At 45.2% G+C, this 19,621-nt stretch overlaps 1 protein-coding gene across 2 annotated transcripts in view; it reads left to right on the forward strand.

Moving 5' to 3' along the window:
* Window positions 1-19,621, forward strand: part of setbp1 (SET binding protein 1) — a 51,618-nt gene that overhangs the window by 24,150 nt on the left and 7,847 nt on the right. The window contains exons 1-5 of one of the 2 annotated variants that reach the window (XM_044110932.1): window positions 8,067-8,141; window positions 10,383-10,789; window positions 11,416-13,329; window positions 13,758-13,965; window positions 14,046-15,111. In XM_044110932.1, the coding sequence (XP_043966867.1) occupies window positions 10,404-10,789; window positions 11,416-13,329; window positions 13,758-13,965; window positions 14,046-15,111 (3,574 nt within the window). In that variant the 5' untranslated portion in view covers window positions 8,067-8,141; window positions 10,383-10,403. Of the gene's footprint in view, window positions 1-8,066; window positions 8,142-10,382; window positions 10,790-11,415; window positions 13,330-13,757; window positions 13,966-14,045; window positions 15,112-19,621 lie in introns of those variants that run through there. The other variant, XM_044110931.1, reaches the window with a different exon arrangement.

A 19,621-nucleotide genomic window follows, 5' to 3' on the forward strand; every position in this document is an offset into this window, starting at 1 on the left:
GCAGCTCTCCTTCACCCGCGTCTCTTTGTGGCTGCTGGGAAGTGTATGATGCTTCACTTTGGTCTGCGTGCGTGTCTGTGAACACACGAGTGGAGCGCACCCTCGCACAAAGGCATTATTGTTGGTAAGAGGGGGTCTAAGGGGAGGCAGGCAGCCTGATTGGTTAAGACTATTGTGTCTCACTTTTCCCATTCTCCCTGTCACTGAGGATGTCATTACAGTGCCTCTCTGACTCTCTCCCTCTTCCTGCGGCTGGCAAGCTGAAGATCATGTAAGGACACAAGATGATCAAGGAAGAAACTGTCTGCTCACAACTGTAAAACTTCAAAGGTGGACAGCAGAGTCCATCTGAGACACATTTAGGGGTTGTTAAACCAGGGATTGTGCTGGAGCCAAATCTAAACTGGTCTAGTTTTCCACAATGGGAGACAGGGTATCCGTGCATCCATAAAAAGTCTTTAAAAGTCTTTAATTCTAAAAAAAAAAGAAAAAAAAAAGAGGCGTGACTGTTTAATGTAGTTTTTCTTTCAGTCAAGCACAGGGGCCTGCAGATGTCGTCATAGCGTTCCGTGACTGGCGAGCTTTTTTGCGTCAATCATGGCGTAAGTGCAAATTTATTGACTTGATGGCGTTGGCCTTTGCCTTTGTGCGGAAAGCTTGGCTCTTCGGGGTTAAGGCTGCAGAGAACCATATGCAGTGTGAGAAGCACAAAGCTGCTGCCAAGAGCCACAAACAAACCGCAGAAATTCCAGTTTTTGCTATCCCCGATTGCAATGCAGAAAACTCTCCCAACCATCCCCTACATTTATAGGTTTTCCCGTCTTAAATTTCATTCAAGGTGGCATTAAAAAAGGTCTTAAAAAGTGTTAAATTTGACTCGCTGAAAACTGCAGATACCCTGTGGAAAGGCCCGTCATCGTGTCACTATAAATGACTCACCCAGTTCATGTTTGATCCTCCCAGGGAGACACTTCAATGACACAAGTCTTATTATTAACCTCAGCGTCCCTATAAAAAGGTGCACTAATGTCACCAACAGCATTCTGCTCTTTTTATCTCAAAACAAGATCCAGTTCTAGATTCGTTTCATCCAGATTAAAATTAATTAATTTATGGTCTAAGTTCAACACTTGAGCATTTTCAACTGAGGGACTCTGTTAACTTAACATTAAGTTAAGTTGCGGGTCTCCTAAAGCTACCCACAAGCTTCTGATGACATTGTTGGTTTTCTGCAGAAATCCAGTTTGTTGTTGCCAGAGCTTGTTGCAATGGAAACACAAAGGACTTTCCATTTCTTAGCGTTCATGAAATTCTGTGTGAATTTATTGGTGTGTTTGGTGTGTTTTGTGTTATGTTTCATGGTCCAGTTCTGCACCAGCTTTACTATTCTTTACTCATGGTCCCATAGTTTGCTGAAGCACCTGCTGACAGACCTCTGTCTTACCTTCATGTGTTTTTAGAAAGGAAAGGTTTGCTCCTTTAACACCTCTGATGGATAGATTGTTTTTGGGCCTCTTTCTGATTGTAGAGGAATCCACTTTCACATCAACAGCAGTAAAAACCTTCTGTAGGCTTTTGGAGATATATTTTAGTATCTCAGTCTGTTTCAGGGTGAACCTGCTTGAATGGTCAGACCAGGGCATGTTGGGAGTGATTCTGAATCTCCTCCTCGTTGGTACCGTGGAATAACTGACTCATAAGTTGCTCCAATATCTTTCTAAAGTCCTCAGACAACTTTTTGGATCTCACACTGTTCACTAGTCAGGAGCACAACAAACAAACAATCTAAGGTTGAAATGAGACAAACCTTTAAAACTCTGAGTAGTGAATGTTCTTATCATACTCATTTAAAGTAGTGTGCCTGCCTGTGAAGTTTTAAAAGGTATTTTCTTCAGTTTTTATTGTTTGATTCTATTATTTTTAGCATAATTAAAATGTATATTGACTACTCACATGTCCAAATATGCTGGAAACACCCAGATCGTTCTTGGGTGCCTGCATTTTGTGCACTATACTCACTGATAAATGAGTAAAAACATGTTTTCGTTGTAGTCCACATGGCACATCTCCAGCTAAGACAGACTGTCTCTCATGAACACATGAACTAATCGTCATGGGTTCATGGTTGTGGTCACCGTCTACTCTTATCAGATCTCTGCTGTCCGCTAAGACAGGCAGATAAAATACATTAGATTGCATAATTTGTGAATAACTAATCAGTGAGTGGGGCTTTGCTGTTGCAGACCGCAGAGAGGAAGTGTTTAATCTGAGCACACAGCTTCTGTCTTGAATTACCAATCATTCCACACAGGAAGTCATCCCTTAAAGCAGCTCATTGGCTGTTAATTGTTTCCTGTTGGAGAGAAGCGGTGCGATTGGGTCATATGGTGCCCAGAGAATGGAAACAACTTCTACTGTGGGTTTGTACACTTTGTGCTGCATGAGTGTTTGCGTTGGGGACGTGAATTTTGACTTATCTTGAGGCTTGCACAGAGTATCAAATGTCTGTGTGTGTTGTCTTTGTGTTGAGAGTGTGTACTGATTGTCATCTGTGCTGTTTCTCTGCTGAAGTTCATTGACTCCCATGAAGGAAACGATTGGTACATGATAGCTGTGAAACGACTCTAATAGGCTCTCAGTGCCTTTCTGCGGCGGGCTGCACATACAAAGGCCCAAACACGCCATTAATGGTAATAGTGGGGATTAGATGTATACTTTGTGTAGTATGTAAATGTGTGTGCTATTAAGGCGCGAGTGGAAACCTCAAACTGCCTCATAATAACATGCTCTGGCTCAGCCAATCAGAGGTTCTTGTTTAAATTGAGTCATCAACTTTTCAGTGTGTCGGAAGAGAGCGTGACAAGGAGGCTCTTTGGTGGTTTGCTGCTATCTTTAGGAGCACTCCAGTCTCAAGGATTACTGCTGAGGGTGTATGAGGGACCGTTTTACTCCAGACCCACCACTGCGCCGAGGCTCCCGGGTTTGATCGCGTCTAAGAGGATCAAAATGTGCCGTACATGACGGCGTGTAGCATCAAGGGTGCTGCAGAACAGGGTTTTTGGAGAACAAAACAAAACTCTTTGTGGTTGCAAATAGGCGTCACGATAATAAATTTTGCTAAATGATACATTGCCACAAAAGTTATTGAAAAAGATGTGAATATTGTTGTTTTGAGACCGTTTTCAAGTAATTTAATAATGAAGGCATAATAATGCAAGTACAAAAAGATCAATAAACTTTTATTTCTAACAGACATTTACCACTGGAACTGGAAGATATTTTAAATATCCAAAATAAATACATAACACAGCAAACAAAATGGATGCTGCAGTTTCTGTAAGCAAAATTGCTCTTGAAAAGGGGCTTGTTGAGACCAATGCAGCAGTTATCATGTGATTACATTTTTTATTTATATTTTTGTTGCTAATCACAGCAGCCTTAATTGTGTAGCGCAAATGAATGTGGCTTGATTAAAAATTTTGTTCAAATAAAAATTAGAAAAATTGTAACATCCATTTTTTTTCAACCTTATTTACTTTGATCCATCTTATTGAAATCCAGTGCAGCCTTTTGTTGTCAGAAATTATTTAATTAGCAGATAGAGTCAAGCTGCACGTCTTTTAAGCTCAGATTAAATCCGTCCGATCTGGCGCACATAGAACAGGGAGAGCGCTGTGAGGAAGTTTATATAAGGGCTATAAAACAATATTTCAAGCTTTGAGCATCTCATGGCGGACAGCAGTAAATCTAGAGTTGCATTATCAAAATGTGTAATTATGAAACTGTTACAATGACAATACAGATTAAAATTAATCCAGTTTCTTGACTCTTTTCTTTCTTTTTCTTAAGTAAAATGCAGTATTATAAAAGCATGACACACTTTTCAGATTTTTATCTGTGAAATTTTTTTTTTTTTGAAAACCATTTCCTCCCACTTCATAATTAAGCCCTACATTCTGCTGATCTGGCACTAGAAAATCCCGTCAAGGTTTCAAGTAGTAGCTTGACAAAATCTGAAAAGTGAAGAAAATATAGATAGTTTAGCGAGGGGACTTTATAGTTTGTGAGCTTTTCGGCTTCAGAGCCAAACGTCCAAATGTTCCCACCCAACATTCCCAGAAGCCACTTGAATCTGAGGTAGGGAAGAGCGTGTCGAAGTGGAACATGCTGAGTAAAAACAGACGTACAGTTTCAGGCAGCGGCGGGTCTGATCCCAGCCATGCGCAAACCGTTCACCTTGACAACCCCTCCTCTTCCCACCCCCTCCTCTCTCCCTCTCCTCCCTCTTTTCTCTCCCCCGCTGTGGGTCTCCTCAGGCGCATGAATGGAAGTCTTTATTCCCAGGAGAACTGGTGGGAAGAACGACCGAACGAGGAACAGGGATGAGGGTGGCGGTGGAGGGGAGAGAATGGGGCTGGTTAAATGGGAGAGGGTTGGGGGGGGCCTGTGAGAGTGGCCACAAGATCAACACAGTGCCACAGCTCCTCTTTTCTACTCTGCTGCTTTTTCCCTCCTTTTTTCCCCTCTCTGTTACCCCCCTCTTGCCCCTCCCGCCTCTTCCTACCCCGTTTTTAAGTGCTGTGGATACAAAGCCCTGTTAGTATTCATGGTGTTTGTTTGCAGAGGAGCTGCATGCGTGTGTGTGTGTGTGTGTGTGTGTGTTCATGGAGCTGTCAGAAACACAGATCACAGGGAAGCAACGCTCTGAATGGAGCTGGAGAGAAGCGGGCATGTCAGGGAGGAGGGTGGCGGTTCCCACAGGAGGAGAATGGTCAGCTCCAGAATAGACGAAAGAAAAGAGAAAAGGACGAGGAGATGGGGGTGAAAGGAAGGAGGTGGGGGGGTGCACAGGGGCATGGTGTGTGTGTGTGTGTGGGGGGGGGGGTGTTGGGTTCCTACATGGTGTTAAAACCAAGACTACAAGGTGAGAGCGAGGGAAAAAGACAGGATCATATCAATCATAAGGTTTCAGAGGAAAGTGGCGGTAAACGAGTCCAGGCACCTCTGTTCTTGTTTTTCTGCCCCCCCCCCCCCTTCTCCTCATTCTGCTGTTCTCATTCTTTTACTAACAGCCCCCCCCTCCTCTTCCTCTCCTCCCCTTTCGCCTCTTCCCTCCCCCCGCGCTCCCTCTTTCTCTTTGTGTGTTTGCCTGGACAGCTGCCCAGTTCCATACACAGGAAAAATGAAACACTCTAACCGCTGGGCGCGCTGCCAAATAAAAGGCTGCGAAAAACTATTTGAAGGGCAGCGCGATTGTGTGTGTCTGGGCACGAGGATGTCTGTGTTTGTGTGTGTTTGCGTGGGCCGGTGTGCGTGTGGTGGGATGTTGAGATTTGGGTGTGCCTGTTTTGGGTGTTCTTTTCCCAGTGCAGTGGGCTGATCGGTCCGCCTGTGCGAGACGGGAAGAGGCTTCAGCTCGCCATCCGACTGGGAGAGGAGACGACGCGGTTCATATGCGATCACGAAAAGTCTGGAAAAGCAGAAATTTATTTTCCAAGGCTAGAGGAAATAAAATTGAGCATGGAAACATGTATTTGAGTTTTCAGTCTTCAGTCTCTGTTCAGGTGTATGGGAAATAATCTGAAACTCGTACCCGCAGCATGATGCTCCCACCACCATGTGTCACAGTGGGGGTGGTGATGTGCAGTGCTGGTTTTTAGTAGCTTACATGCAGGTCAAAAATCTTTGTTTCAGTCTCCAGGGCACATGTTGGGTGGGACATAAAGATTTTGAAAAAGAAATTACTTTAATTTTCTGTTATCCCAAAAAAGATGTTAAATAATTCTTCACCACAAAGCAGAATTAAAAACCCGACTTCAACATCTTGCTAATATTTTCATGAAAAAACTTTGCATCATACTGCCACAAGCTAATCCCAGAATTTCTCTGATTGTCTCCGTCTCTGATTTTGAAATAGAGACTTTTTAGGTTTCCCCAGAGGCTAAAACGCTGTGAAATAGTCCTTTAACAGAATACAGAATGTGAAGCAAACCCAGGCATTGTGATGTTTCTCTGTGTTGTTTCAGTATTTCGTGAAGAAAAGCATCCCCTTCATGATGCTGCCGCTACTGTGTTAGTTTTCCACCACATGATTTTGGGTGCAGACCAAAAAGCTTGGTTTGAGTCTCAGCTGGCTGGAGCGGCTTTACGTCCTCTGCTCAGCTCGGATGTCCCTCTCCAGATGCGAGTCCAAGTATTATTTGAAACTGAGCTCATCTTGATCCGTCCAGATCCCAACAAGCAGAGAAATAGCCCTTAATTGCCGCACTGAATCAGAAGCCAACTTCAGCTCTGTGTTGTTTCTTTATTTGTGGAACACATAGATAATAAAACCCAACTAGTTAAATGTTTTGTGCTGAAATGTCCATAATGCCATAAAATCTGCCGTAAAAATCTGAAGGCTTGAGTCTGGGAAGGAGTGGAAATTTTTACTGGAACATTTGTGGGTATCCCGAGAGCAATATTTAACTTTCAGATCAGATCTCAATTTATAAAAGCCCACTGAGAGGCTGAGAGTGATGCATTCAGGCGCACGCCCACATATCTGTCCGTAAATTTATGCTGACTCATTTGCAAAGTGCCTTTCAGTCGGGTGATTGCAGCACTTAGTCACATATTATCTATGACCTCCTGAGCTGCTGCGTGCTGACCTTATCTGATGGTTACATCACCACTGAAGGAGGAATGTGTGCGGCTCAGAAACGGCGGGCGCTCAGATGTTATGGAGTCGATGTTGGAACAGTGGCGGCGTCTTACAGGTGTTCGCAGATCTGGGACCAGACCAGACTGTCAACAGGAAGGAAAATGCACAACAGGAACTGAGGACTGAATGTGCTTCAGCGATCTTTATCTTCTTTCTGCTGGTTGAGACCTGTAGATGACAGTGGGAAAGGTTGGGGAAGGCAGATCTTGTGCTTGTTGAAAGGTCAGAGTCCACGCTTGTGGTGATGTCCTAATTTCCTGACTGCTGCCCCCTCCTACAGGTTAACAGTCACACATAAAGAAATTGTGAATATTCTTAGGAGCAACAGCTCCATGTTTATCAGTTTTCAGCCCGCTGTCAGAGTTGTTAAAGGGCAACAGAGAGCATGGAGGGGTGATGTTTGGGCCCCACAACAATAACACTTCCATTCAAAGGACAACGCCAAACTCACCGCTGTTAGATAAACTAGCAACAAGGATCAGAAAAAGAGAAGAAAACAAATGTTATCTATTTTTTTTCTCTAGTGTTTGGATAATGGATCTACCAGGGACAAGGACGCAATGGGTGCATTCACACCATGGTTAGTCCACTTCAGTCAAACTCTGATTTGGGAGATGTGAACGTGCAATCAAACTCTGACCCTGACCAAAAACAGCAAGCTCTTGTCCGCCTAAAGACGTATTTCTCGGTTCGGTTGAAGTAAACTCAGACGCAATTCGAATTAACGCCAAGCAGACCAGAGACCGCTCCAAAAGCAGAAAGTGGACTACAGAGGACGGCATCCTCGGTAGATTCATCCAAAACAAACTTGAGAGTTTTTTGTTTACATTTCATAAAGACGGACGCTGTGCTGATCCTTTGTTCAGCGGTTTTCATGTCGTTTCCTTCACTGTTTTGTGGTGCAGCGCCACCACAGGCGAGGAGGTGAACAGGTTCTTGAAAGGGTTGGGTTCATCTTACAGAGTGCAGAGTGAAAGCAAAGCGCATCAAAAGAAAATGTAGCAAATCTTTCATTCACACACTGATGATGGTGAACTACATGGTGGCCAAAGCTACCCTGGGACAGACTGGCAGAAGCAAGTCTGTCCCTGACACTGGCCCAAAAGCCAGTATCATGAGAGACCAGTCCTGCAGACAGAGAGAGCCTAATGTGGCTGAAGGAAGGAATGAAATGCTCTCGTCTGAAATAAGAACCCACGGATGTTTCCCTGAAGTTCATTTTGAAATTAGTAGTAAAGGGCCTTGGATTGATATTAGACATAATAATCCTCTCTACAGTGATAACTGTTTGATGAAACTGAGGTATTTTATCCATCTCCTAGCAGCCCGTGCCTATTCTCAGCTGAACGCCCGTCAGGTTGAGGCTGACGTTGACCTTATCTGGAAACAAAGAGCCCAGCACAACTCTGAGATCCACTTTGTTGACTAAAACACAGCCGTGAGTACCGGCAGCTCATTCTTTATGACCGTTATTTACATCTGACTGTGTGAATATCAGACAGTGTGTGCGTTTTCCCTGAAAATGCCTCACACAGAGAGACACAGAGCCGGGGCGGGGGGAGGAGGTGGAGGAAACTAAGAACAAAAAGCTGAACTGGTGCCAATATAACCAGGAAAAGGGGGAGGTGTGTGCACTGGTGGTGGTGGTGGAGCACCATTTGTATTTTTGTCTTCTTATTTTTCCCCTCTATTGCCTCCATGTCTCCTCGTTTTTATTATCTATCTGTGGTTGCTTTGTGGTCGGTGGGGAGGATGTGTATGGTGCTTATGTGTGTGAGACTGTCTGTCTTAAACAGACGTCCCCACCTCCCCCCCCTTAGTATCTGTCTCTGTCATGGCTGCCCTTCTTTAACCCGGAGCAGCAGGTTTTCTAGGACAGGTTAAATGAGAAAGCGAGCGTGTATCAGGTGCCTGTCATCTTACTCCTCTCTGGACTCTCCAGCTCTCCTCTCTGGTGTCAGTGCGTGAGCATGCACACACTCTGTGAGCTTTGAGATAAATGGCAGCATGCGTGTGCACTGAAGTGCATGTATTTGCTGGCTTTGTTAATCATTTACGCTGCTTAGTGTTTGTTTGCTTGGGCGTGTTTTTTTTTTTTCCGTTTTTTTTTTCATGCGCTGTGCAACTTGGCGGTTGTGTGTGTGTGTGTTTCTGTGCTTTGCCAGTGAACAGACTCTGGAAACAACTCTCACTATTTGACTTCCAATAGAAGACAAGATGGCATGAGAAGTGTTGTTGAGGGGATTGAGCAGATGAAAGCAGGAGCAAACGTTAACACAGTGAACAATGGAGGGTGCACAAATGCCCTGTGTGTGCATTACACGTATTCACACAACGTATTTGCAGAGCACCTGCTTGCATGTACGCATTTTGCGTTTCTGTATAGAGAACTCGTTTTGCTTTTCTTTTTGTAAACCGTTCAAAACTTAAATTGACTGTATGAAAGTGTGAGGGTGTCTTTGTGTGTGCACTGGCGCGTCGACGTGTGTGTGTGCATGACCATGAGAGGCAAACCTGTGGTTAGGTTACATCTCCCTGCTGTGCAGCAGAACAGTGTCTTGTTGCGTCACACTGAGTCTGTTAATAACAGACTAAACCACAAAGGCCATCCGCTGCTCTATTTCTCATCTTCCAGCGGTGCTCTGATTATGCAGCAGTAATACATTAGGCACGGTTGTCTTGTCTGATGCAGCATATTGAGATCTTTCACATGTAATTTATGTATTAAGTACGATGCCTTCATACTGTATTGAAACCAATTGCTTTTGCCACTTACCACCCACAAACGTCAATGTGCTTTATTGGAATTTCATGAGCTAGACCAACACAAAGTAGTTTCAAATTAAAAGCATAGATAGGTTTTCAACATATTTTGCTACTAATAACTTGAAACGCGTGGCATGCTTTTGTAATGAGTCTTTCTTGAGTAAATATTTTCTATGCACTTCTAGAGAATGAAACACTTGAGAATTTGTCAAATGTGAAGTTTAGAGCTACCAGAGCAAGCACGAGTAGAAATAAATGGTAAGCACAAATTCTGTATTTTTATTAGTAAAAAATGTAAAAGAAACATACTTTTTTTTTCTTTCTCTCCATACAAAGTCCCAATAACATGCATAGAAGTTTATCAATGACAAAATGTGGAAATGTCAAAGGGATGAATGATAAATGACTTTGAAAAGTTCTTTCACACGGTTAAACATTTGATTTGTTTGACACACGATTGACAGTCAAGAAGATACAAATGAAGTCCAGGTCTGAGTCAGAAAGGTGAGGCGATGAGGCTGGGTTTAGCTACTGCGATACTGCGTGAGCTCAAACATCTCCAACTCTACCCTCCATGCTCTCACAGCATGAAACATTCTTGCCACAGGAATTTAATTGCTCTGTAAACAAGGCCTTTGTTTTGTTGCGCATTGTTTGCTCTTGCACAAAAGACGTATTAAAATTCTCGGTTTTACTGTGAATAGAGATTAATGTCATATCAGAACTCTGTGGTTCACTCATTCAAAGTGTGCTTACAAAATGGAAAATGTACACTAACCTAGCTGAATGGTGATGGTAGTCGTTTCTATTTACTCGTGGAGCTATCAGTCTGTCCCCTGCAGCTGTTTGCTGTACGTTGTTTTCTGGTTCTCTGAGTAAAGAGTGAGGTTCTTTTGTCTTCTCTTGTCTCCAGACTTACGAGCGCCAGTTCAAAATGCCTGACCAGAGAGAGGGGGGTCTTCTGCAGCTACTGGGTGATCCCGCTCCACCCAAACACCAGCCGCGCGGCACCCTTCTCTCCAACACCCAGCAAACGCAGCATGGCCTCACTCATAAGTTCCAGCACAGTCACATGCAGCAGCACCAAATCGGTCCGGATTGGATCACGTCTGCGGCAGCTTTTTCCTCGCCGGGCCAACCGGCTGGCATAGAGTCACCCGGAGACTTGGTGGGAGGGAGCAGGGGCTCATCGCTCGACTTGTCGCAGCCTTACTCCCGGGTGGCGACTTCAAGCCCGTCTCCCCAGAGATCCATGACTCCGGAGCTGCAGCTACCAGTGGTCACAGACGCCAGCATTCTCAACCTCACCTCACTGAGCAGGTAGGATTTGATGTGGTGTCCAATATACGGCCTGGGGGCTACTTGCAGCCACTTGATACAAATTTGGCCCCCCAACACAGATATTTGAAACTTTCTATCAATTAGGACAAAATTATCTCAAAGTATTTGTTTTTAAACAACAACGCTTTGTGCATTCTCTTGCCAGAACCCCAAAATGCTTTCAGTTAACTTCGTAAATTTAATACAGCAAACCTTTTCAAAGAAAGAGTGACCTAAAGCCTAATGTTATTGATCATATTTGACTAAAATGCATTCTATTTTTTTCCCCAAGTGATACCTAGAAAATGTGCAAAATTATTTTTATTAAGGCAAATGTGCATAATCCTTTTTAAGTTTTGGATCTAGAATAATTTGCCCATCCTTTTTCAGCAACAAATCTAACTACTTTATATGTTAAATTGAAGTAATTGCATGCTTATTTTATTACTGAGTAGATAAAACAAACTTTTTTTTAGCCCTCAAGTTGTTTTCACCCAACGATTTTGGCCCATACGACAAAAAGTTTGGACATCCCTGCTGTAGATAAACTGTTTGAGATGATTGTTGTACCTTCTTTTTTATTCATCTTAACTTAATCTTTCTTTCATGCATCCCCCTCTCCGTAGGGGAAAGGGTTTGCAGGAGGTCAGTGAACAGCTCTTTGGAAACATCAAGAGGAAGTATGGAAGGAAAGACTCTCAGAGGATGTTCACGAACCCCCAGAGCGCTGATGCACCTTGGGGAAGGCAGTCGGAAAGGGAGTCGGAGAGCCCTGCTAGCTCTGAAGAGAGGCAGAGATACAGGCAAGAGGGGACTGCTGAGCAGTTCCAGGAAGCAAGGGAGGAACGAAGGAAAGACGAGCGAGAGCAAGCAAACATCGGGAGGAGAGGCGATGAAGAAGAGAGAGGAATGCCTGTGCAGGCGGAGGACGGGAAAGGAAGAAAAAGGCGGAGGAGGCCTTCATTTGATGAGTCGTTTTCCATGGAGGAGCGGTCCCAGCAGCAGACTCTGGATACTCCAGAGAAGCCCCCGGCCGGACCCCCAGAACCTAAAATAGCGCACAAGATAGAGGCCCACAAAAACGATTCTCGACTTTCAAGTCAGAGGGACGGCAGTGGAGAGAGGGTAGAAAAGGCAGAAAAAGCTGATAGGAGGGATAAAGCAGAGAGGGCAGAAAGAGGAGAGGCAGCAACGTGCGGACCTGACCAGGAAACCGATCTGAGCTCCAACAGGGTGAAGAAAAACCCGGTGGGCCGACCCAAGAGCCTCACAGATTCCTTGAAACTCAGAGAGGCAACATACAATCAGATCAACAAACCCAGTCTTGGCATGAACCCCAGACTCCCCAGCCCCAGCTCTAGAGTTAGCTTGAGTCCGACATCCAGCCCTAAATCCAGGATTAATATCAGTCCAAGTCCAAGTCCCAGACCCAGGATGGACCTGAGTCCCAGTCCCAGTACTGGGAGCAGCCCTGCAGCCACTTCCAGGCCAACCAAGGCCAATGAAAGGTGGTCCTACCTGAAAGCAAAGAGTCATACGAGTCTCACCTCCCCTCAGAGAGACAACCTGGGCAGCCCCTCTGCTCTGTCAGATCCACCCTCCGCCTTCCCAATCACCCCCTCCAGTCCGCTCTACACCAACACCGACAGCCTGACTGTCCACGCCCCCATCAAGAGGAAGCGTGGACGTCCCAAGAAGCAACCACTCCTGACCGTCGAGACGATTCATGAGGGCACGTCCACCTCACCTCTGAGCCCGCTGGCGAAGGAATCAAACCCGGGGATAAGCCGCAGGAGAAAGATGCACACGCTGAACCCGCTGGTGCACGCGGCGTCCTCATCTCCCAGCGACGGTTTCAACAGTCTGAAGGTAAAGCGAGGCAGAGGTCATCCCAGGGCGATGATCAAAACCAAGCTTGGGAAAATGCAGAGCATCCTGAATGAGATCCTCTCTGGATCCAGTCAGAACGGCTCCCTGGCTCTGAAGTCGGCTTCTGCTCCAGTTACCTCAGCCATGAGCGCCATGGCGACGACCATCGAAGCTCGATTGGGTAAGCAGATTAATGTCAGCAAGAGAGGAACCATCTACATCGGTAAGAAGCGAGGGCGCAAGCCCAGAGCGGAGACCCAGGGCTCCGTCGCCCTCAAAGCTAGCAGGGACAAGCCCCAGATGTCTCTGTCCATGTGCAGTTTTTACGACAGCCCTGCAGTGCCTTCCACCAACTCGTCTCCCAGCTCATGCGCTCCGTCACTGAGAGCCAGCAACACAGACGCCACCATGCCAAGTTTGCAGCCTATCTCAGCCCTGCCCACGAAACCGCCAGGAAGAGGATTTCTCTCTGGCGGCTGGAAACTTTCTCCCCCTCGCCTCCTGGCTAACTCGCCCTCCCACCTGTCAGAGGGGGCGTCGGTGAAGGAGGTGACCCTGTCCCCCATCAGCGAGTCCCACAGCGAGGAGACTATCCCCAGTGACAGTGGGATTGGGACAGACAACAACAGCACTTCTGATCAAACCGAAAAGGGTCCTGCCTCTCGGCGCAGGTACAGTAAACTGCTTATTTAAACCTAAATTTATTCCCTTGCATTTCTCCTTCATTGTCCAATTGCAAATTTAAACCTCAACATGTTTTATTTGGTTTTTATGTGATAGACCAACATTGCTCTGGAGTTTCAAGTGGCTCTTTGGGAACTTCCACAGTGGCTTTTAATAACATTCTCAAAAAGTAATAAAGAACCTACTATTGTATTTAATTAAAGACATAACAATTGCAGATTTTAGCAATTTTTTAGACTTTTTTTAGGGAGTTATTGCAATAAATGAATTTTCTCTCCACTTAAAATCCCCTTTATATACATTAAAACTTGTGGTTGTAAACTGACAAAGCTTGGAAAGGTTGCTAACCACTGTTGTTCAAGTTACGGTCATTCTAATGTCTACAATTTCTTAACTTCATGCTGTGTACCTGCAGGTACTCGTTTGATCTTTGTGGGTTCGAGTCCCCAGAGGCCGCTGCTCTGGACACGTCCACCAGGGGGAGCAGACCGCGCTGTGAACGAAAGGTTACTGCCGTGGACAGCTATCTGTCACAGCAGGAAAAGAAACAGAAACATCACCGGAGGAAGAGGAAATGCCTGCAGACTCGGGACCATCTTCACTTTCTGTCTGAACTGGAAGAGGTTTGTAACGCCGTTATGTAACATTGTTTCATCTGTGACAAACTGCGAGCACTAAGCCAGTGTGGTGTTGTGCCTTCCAGGTTGTGTTAAAGTTCCAGCAGCTGCGGGTTTCTCACAGGCTGTACACCTGCTACCCTCAGCATCCGTACCCGTCTATCTTCCGGCTGAATTTTCACCATTACTACCCGCTCAGCTACGACTCCTATGCCTGCGACTCCGGCTCGTACCTGCGCAGGAGTGCAGATCTGAAGGCCAAACGGAGGCGTGGTCGACCGGCCAAAGCCGGCGAACCAATCACATCCAAGCTGCCGTTTGTCCCCGGATATGGCTATGCGCTAGGAGGGGGGAATTACTATGCAGCGCCGTATGCGATGCCTTATGCACCTCCTCTGAATCTCGGCTACTTCCCCCCGACGCCACCGTTTTACCTGCCACACCACTCGCTTGGCCCTGCACCCCCATCTCCTTTCATGAGGCCCGCTGTCCCACCGCCAAAGGCCTTCCTCTCGAGTGGGCACCCCAAACTGCAGGTGGGGGCGAAGATCCGCAGTGCCAGTGGCCCACTGCAGGGCCCCACTGTGAGATCGGAGGCTCTGGGCTCCCTGAGCAGCGGCAGTGCAGGCAGTATGGCCGGCGTCCGCCTTCATAAGAGAAAGCACAAACACAAGCACAAGCACAAGGACGAGCCTCTCCTTTTCCCGCGGGACCGCCAGGAGTTGGGCGGACTTTTCAGCGGCGCCAAGACCAACGTGCGCCTCGGCATGCTGAGCGAGAGGAGGGACTTGGCTGGTCAGGGTTCCTCAAAGCATCTGGAGAAGCAGAGGGGCAACGCGAGGGGCCCCAACCTGGGATCCGGCCTGGGGATTTTCGAGTCGGACCAGCTGTCCGGCCTCGCGCTCGCCGACGGCCAGTTCCACTCCCATCAGACTGCACAGCCTGCGAAGGGCTTCATGAGCAGCTACGGGAGCCAATCGCAGCGGTCGGTGGTGGCCTCTGACCTTTTCTCGGGGTTACGGGAGGATGAGTGTGCCGGGAGGAGCAGACGGTCTAGGCTCAGTGTCTTCGGAGATCAGGGCTTAATGTCTTTCCAAACGGCCAGGCAGGAGCCGGAGCAGATGAACGAGTGCTCTAGTCCAGCTCTCACTGGTAAGCGTCACATTGTGACCTTTCTGTTTGTTTCCACTCACTCTCTTTGATTTTAAGCAATGCAGCATGCTACAGGTGCATTTGAATATGTTAGAACAGTAAAAGGTTAACTTATTTTAGTCCTTTATCTAAAAAGTGGAACTGTAGTGACTCACAAAATTAGAATAGTTATGGGATTCTTACTAATGGCAAATGTTATTTTACACAGTCATAAGGTGACAGTGATTGCCTGTCATTGACACACAAGAAGGATGAGTCACAAAAGTAATTATAAGAGAAGCTGACTGTTTAGATTACTGTTTCCAGGCATGTTAATGGAAGGTTGAGTGGAAGGAAAATGGTAGAAAGCAATGGTAGATGACTGAGGAAAAGAAAGGTAATACATAGGACATCAATACAGCATCAAACGCCACAAATAGACCCAGATTACCAAACTACACTGAAGGTTCAAAGGAAAGTGACGAGGGAAATGAGGGTGGGCGATATTGATGTATTGCTTTTTGTGCTATTGTGATAATGATAGAGAAAAAAATACTTTTATTTCTGTTCTTGCTATGACTATGACTGCATGGCACAGCAGTAATAGCACCCCAAATACAAATACAGTTCCTGAAACCATTCCCATTTGAAACAGGCTTCTTCAGGACACCACTTACTTAAAAAGTGTGATTTATATCACTAACATTTACACAGTAACCGCTTTTAATCGTGTTTTCAGATTTACTGATGTTTACTGATGCTCTTGTGGAACATTGGGGAAAATAGCGAAAATAACATTTCCGACCATACTGTCAGTTTTTTTTTTTTTTATTTACCATCAAGAGCTGAAATTTGTCATAATAATAAATCTAAATTCCTATCATGACAAGAAATGTTAAAAAACACAATAAATTTCCCTCGCATGGGGGAAGACTCACAAGAAGCAGCCGGAGTCACAGTCCGTGTCTTAAAGTACTTCTGAACCAGAGACAATCATCAGAACCCCAAACTCTCGTCTTCAATTTAATTTGAATATCAGCAGCAATGGATTGGCGATCTGCTCCTTTTCCCCATTGACGATTGATTGATTGATTTGTAAATCCAGTTCTCGGAGTCTGAAGGAAGGGTGGAGAGTTGCCTGATGTTCAGGGTTAACAGAGAATCCGTGGCGCATCATCAAGAGGAAGACGAGAGACACCAGATCCGGGAACTTACTATCAAAGCAACCTCTTGCTACAGTGATGCAGTTATTCATGCAAAGGGAGCCCTGACCAAGTGCTGAAGGCTCAGTTCATATACTTACTCTTCAGTAGACAGATATTTCAGCATTAAAATATTCCTGTTATTAATGATCTCATAAGACATTCTAATAGCCTGGGAAACTAAATTCCTGCTTTTCATTAGCTGTAAGCCAGATTCATGAACAGAAATATGGAAATATGTGCATCAGTTCAACATTTTGAACCAAATTACTAAAAATTAATGAACTAATGCACCGAGTCGCACCTGTGCAGCGATCGTGTCGGTGCCGCCCAGTAGAGCGTCACACTGAGATCCTGACTGAACCCACATGCAGCCAGGAAGTTTTCAAAGTGAAATGAAGTTTCCCTCTCCCACGTGCTCATTGATGAGTACTGCATGTAAACAACAAAGCCCACTCTGCTGCACAGCCACTAATTGCTCCGACGCCAGCGACGGGAGAACGGATGCACATGTGTTGTTGCAAAGCAGCTGTGTGGGATCTTAACCTGCCAAGGTTACTGGACTGTTAACATCAGCAGATTGAGATCACTCTCTAGCTCAGTGATAATGGACGTCTGCTATGCTGTGTGTCTCCATACAGGCAGAGCTAATAGGGCCTTCTTGACTAAAGACGCGGTACCTGTAAATGCTGCTGTTGTTTATAAATAAACTCTGGTGCAGGTTAGGTCCACGTTCTCACAGAGCAATGTGTAATTTGTTACATTCTGTATTTGGCTGTCTTTGAGCACATCTGGCTGGGGATAAAGAGAACGTAATGCATGGGAGACGACTATAATTCACCGATCTCTCCGTCCCCCTCCCTCCCTCTCTTCCTTCTCTCCTGCCAATGCGTTCGCCAGAGATATATTATTCACACAGTGTGATTTATTTTCTACAGACACGCCGTAAAAGGCTCTTGCCTGTGTTAAAAGAGCTGGCTGGGAGCCAGGGATTTAATGACTGGGGCCCAGTCCAGTGGTGGGGAGGAGAAGCCAGGGGCTCGGGTAGAACGCACCCCCTTCACCCCAGGGGATCCAGGACGGATGACTCATATGCGTGGCCCCTCAGCCCACCCCCACCTCTTCCATATTGTCGTTATAGTACCTCATCTACTCCTGCACATCCTTACCCTTTTTTTCCAGTTTTGCCTTTTCTGCAGCTCTTGCCCTTGCGCTCCTCCTCTACCTTGCTCCCACAGCTCTCACATCCACTTCTCCCCCCTACTTCTTTCCTTCCTACTTACTTCCTTTCTGCTTCTCACCCCCGTCTCTCCCTCCTCCCAGATTACCTTCCCTATTCCCCATTCCCGTTGCCCCTTCTCTAGCATGACTTACTGCTTCACTTCACCGCCTTAGTCCAATTAAAATACAGGCGCGTGTGCATATGAGTTCTGCTGTGCGCGCTTGCACATGCAGGCACGTAAACGGATGGGGGGGGAAAAAACCATCATCCACAACCTGCAAAATTCACAACAGATTTCAAATCCAGGAGTTAGAAAATCTATTTTTACATTCAGTAAAAATAGCAGAGCTGCTCTGTAAAATGTTTCAAAATGGTTGCTAAAAATATTAGTTACGTAAATATTTTTATTCCCTTTAATAATTATCTTTGCTTTGTTGCACTGATTTAAAACAACATTCTTACAGTGAGGTTAATGAGTAGTTTCTGCCTTTTGTTTCCACACTTTTTGTTTTTCTTCTTCCAGAAATATTTCCAAAAGTCCAAATCATATGCAAAAAAAAAAAAAAAAGAAATGGCGTGGTAGTCTTTATTCAGTCATCTGATCAGCAGTGTGCAGCAACAGTGGGCTGGAGCAATGCTGGGTCCCTTTAAGCCTCATGAAGATGGAGGCATTTTTGTTTATTTAGGGATTTACTCTGGAATCTCATTAAATTGGTTTTAACCCAGAGGAAAGGAGTTCAGAGAGTTTCTGCCGGTGTGAAACCGAAACCTTTTAAAACTACGACTCTAACGGCAGATCTACGTTTGGGAGCAACTCTTCTAATCAGTTATTATTGTTTTTATTGCAGTAGCAAATGTGTCAAAAGTTTCTTTCCACATTGGCATTGACGAGGTTGTTTTGTTAGTATTACTAATTAATGCCCAGCATGGTTGGAGTTTCTCTCGTAACAGTTGTAAAGTAAGTGTAGAAAAAAAAATCATTTCTCTGTTTTTTTGTTTTTTTCTCGGTATGTCATTAAAATTACTTTAAACCACAGGAATGATGCAGTGGAAAATATAATTGGCTTTGTTTACTGCGCTGGACTCGGTCAATCTATTGCATGAATAACTGCATAAATGCACAATTTCAATTACTAAATGACAGAATGCTCCTGTAATAAATAGAGCCAAGGTGCAGTATAAAAAAATGAAGCTTTATATCTGTAAAGCATAGAAGCCTATCTGCTTACCTCATCCTTAAATGAGATTAGTTCACATTTCCCATGAAAACCTGATGGAGGGGAAAAAAGTGCAACCGCGGCAGAGGTAGCTTTTAAAAACATAAGCAGACATAAATATTGAGGAGAAGAAGAACGCATGAGGAGGAGACGATAAGGAAAACAGGCGCATATAAGGCAGAGCGAGAGCAGAACGCCGGAGGACGAAGATCGATATCTAAAACATCTGGAAAGAAGCAAGAACAGCCAGGAAGGACGATTCACATGACGCTACAACATCTGCACGCAGACAGAATCTGAAATAACTTTCATCATATTCCATGCTTGGAGGATGACTTTATTCTGCTAGTCAGATACCAAGCGGGCTGTGGGGATGCCTCTCTGCTCTTCAGAGGAACAGGTCCTCGGCGCTGTAGAGTCCCTCGCACCGGTGAAGGTCATCGGTTTTATGTTCCGTGTATGGAGCTCATAAATTTCTGCTACTTTGTAGTGTGCATGTGTGCGTGTGTGCTCGCTTCTGTGCAGCTCATAAACCGCTGCTACTGAGTGCTTTCTGCAGTCACTAATTTCACTGCCCCTTCTAACTTTTTTGGCAACTGTAAAGTGAAAATTTACAGCATACGGCTGATACAAGCAGCTTGGATGTTATTAGTCAAAACTCTACACCTCCTTGTATTATTTGTGAAGTCACAACGGGAGCACTTCCACTCATAATTACGAACTGGTGCTGGTCTGATGTGAAATGCGTGTTTCAGCCACGCAAACATCTGAAGGATTTTTTTTTTTTATGTGCTTTGATGGTGATTTAATTTTATTTTCTAAACACAGCTTAAAGTAAGTATAGTTATATTACTCAAATAAGTATTAAGAATAAAGTGTTTGTACAAAAT

The sequence above is a fragment of the Gambusia affinis genome, linkage group LG03, assembly GCF_019740435.1.
Source record: "Gambusia affinis linkage group LG03, SWU_Gaff_1.0, whole genome shotgun sequence".
Classification (NCBI taxonomy): domain Eukaryota; kingdom Metazoa; phylum Chordata; class Actinopteri; order Cyprinodontiformes; family Poeciliidae; genus Gambusia; species Gambusia affinis.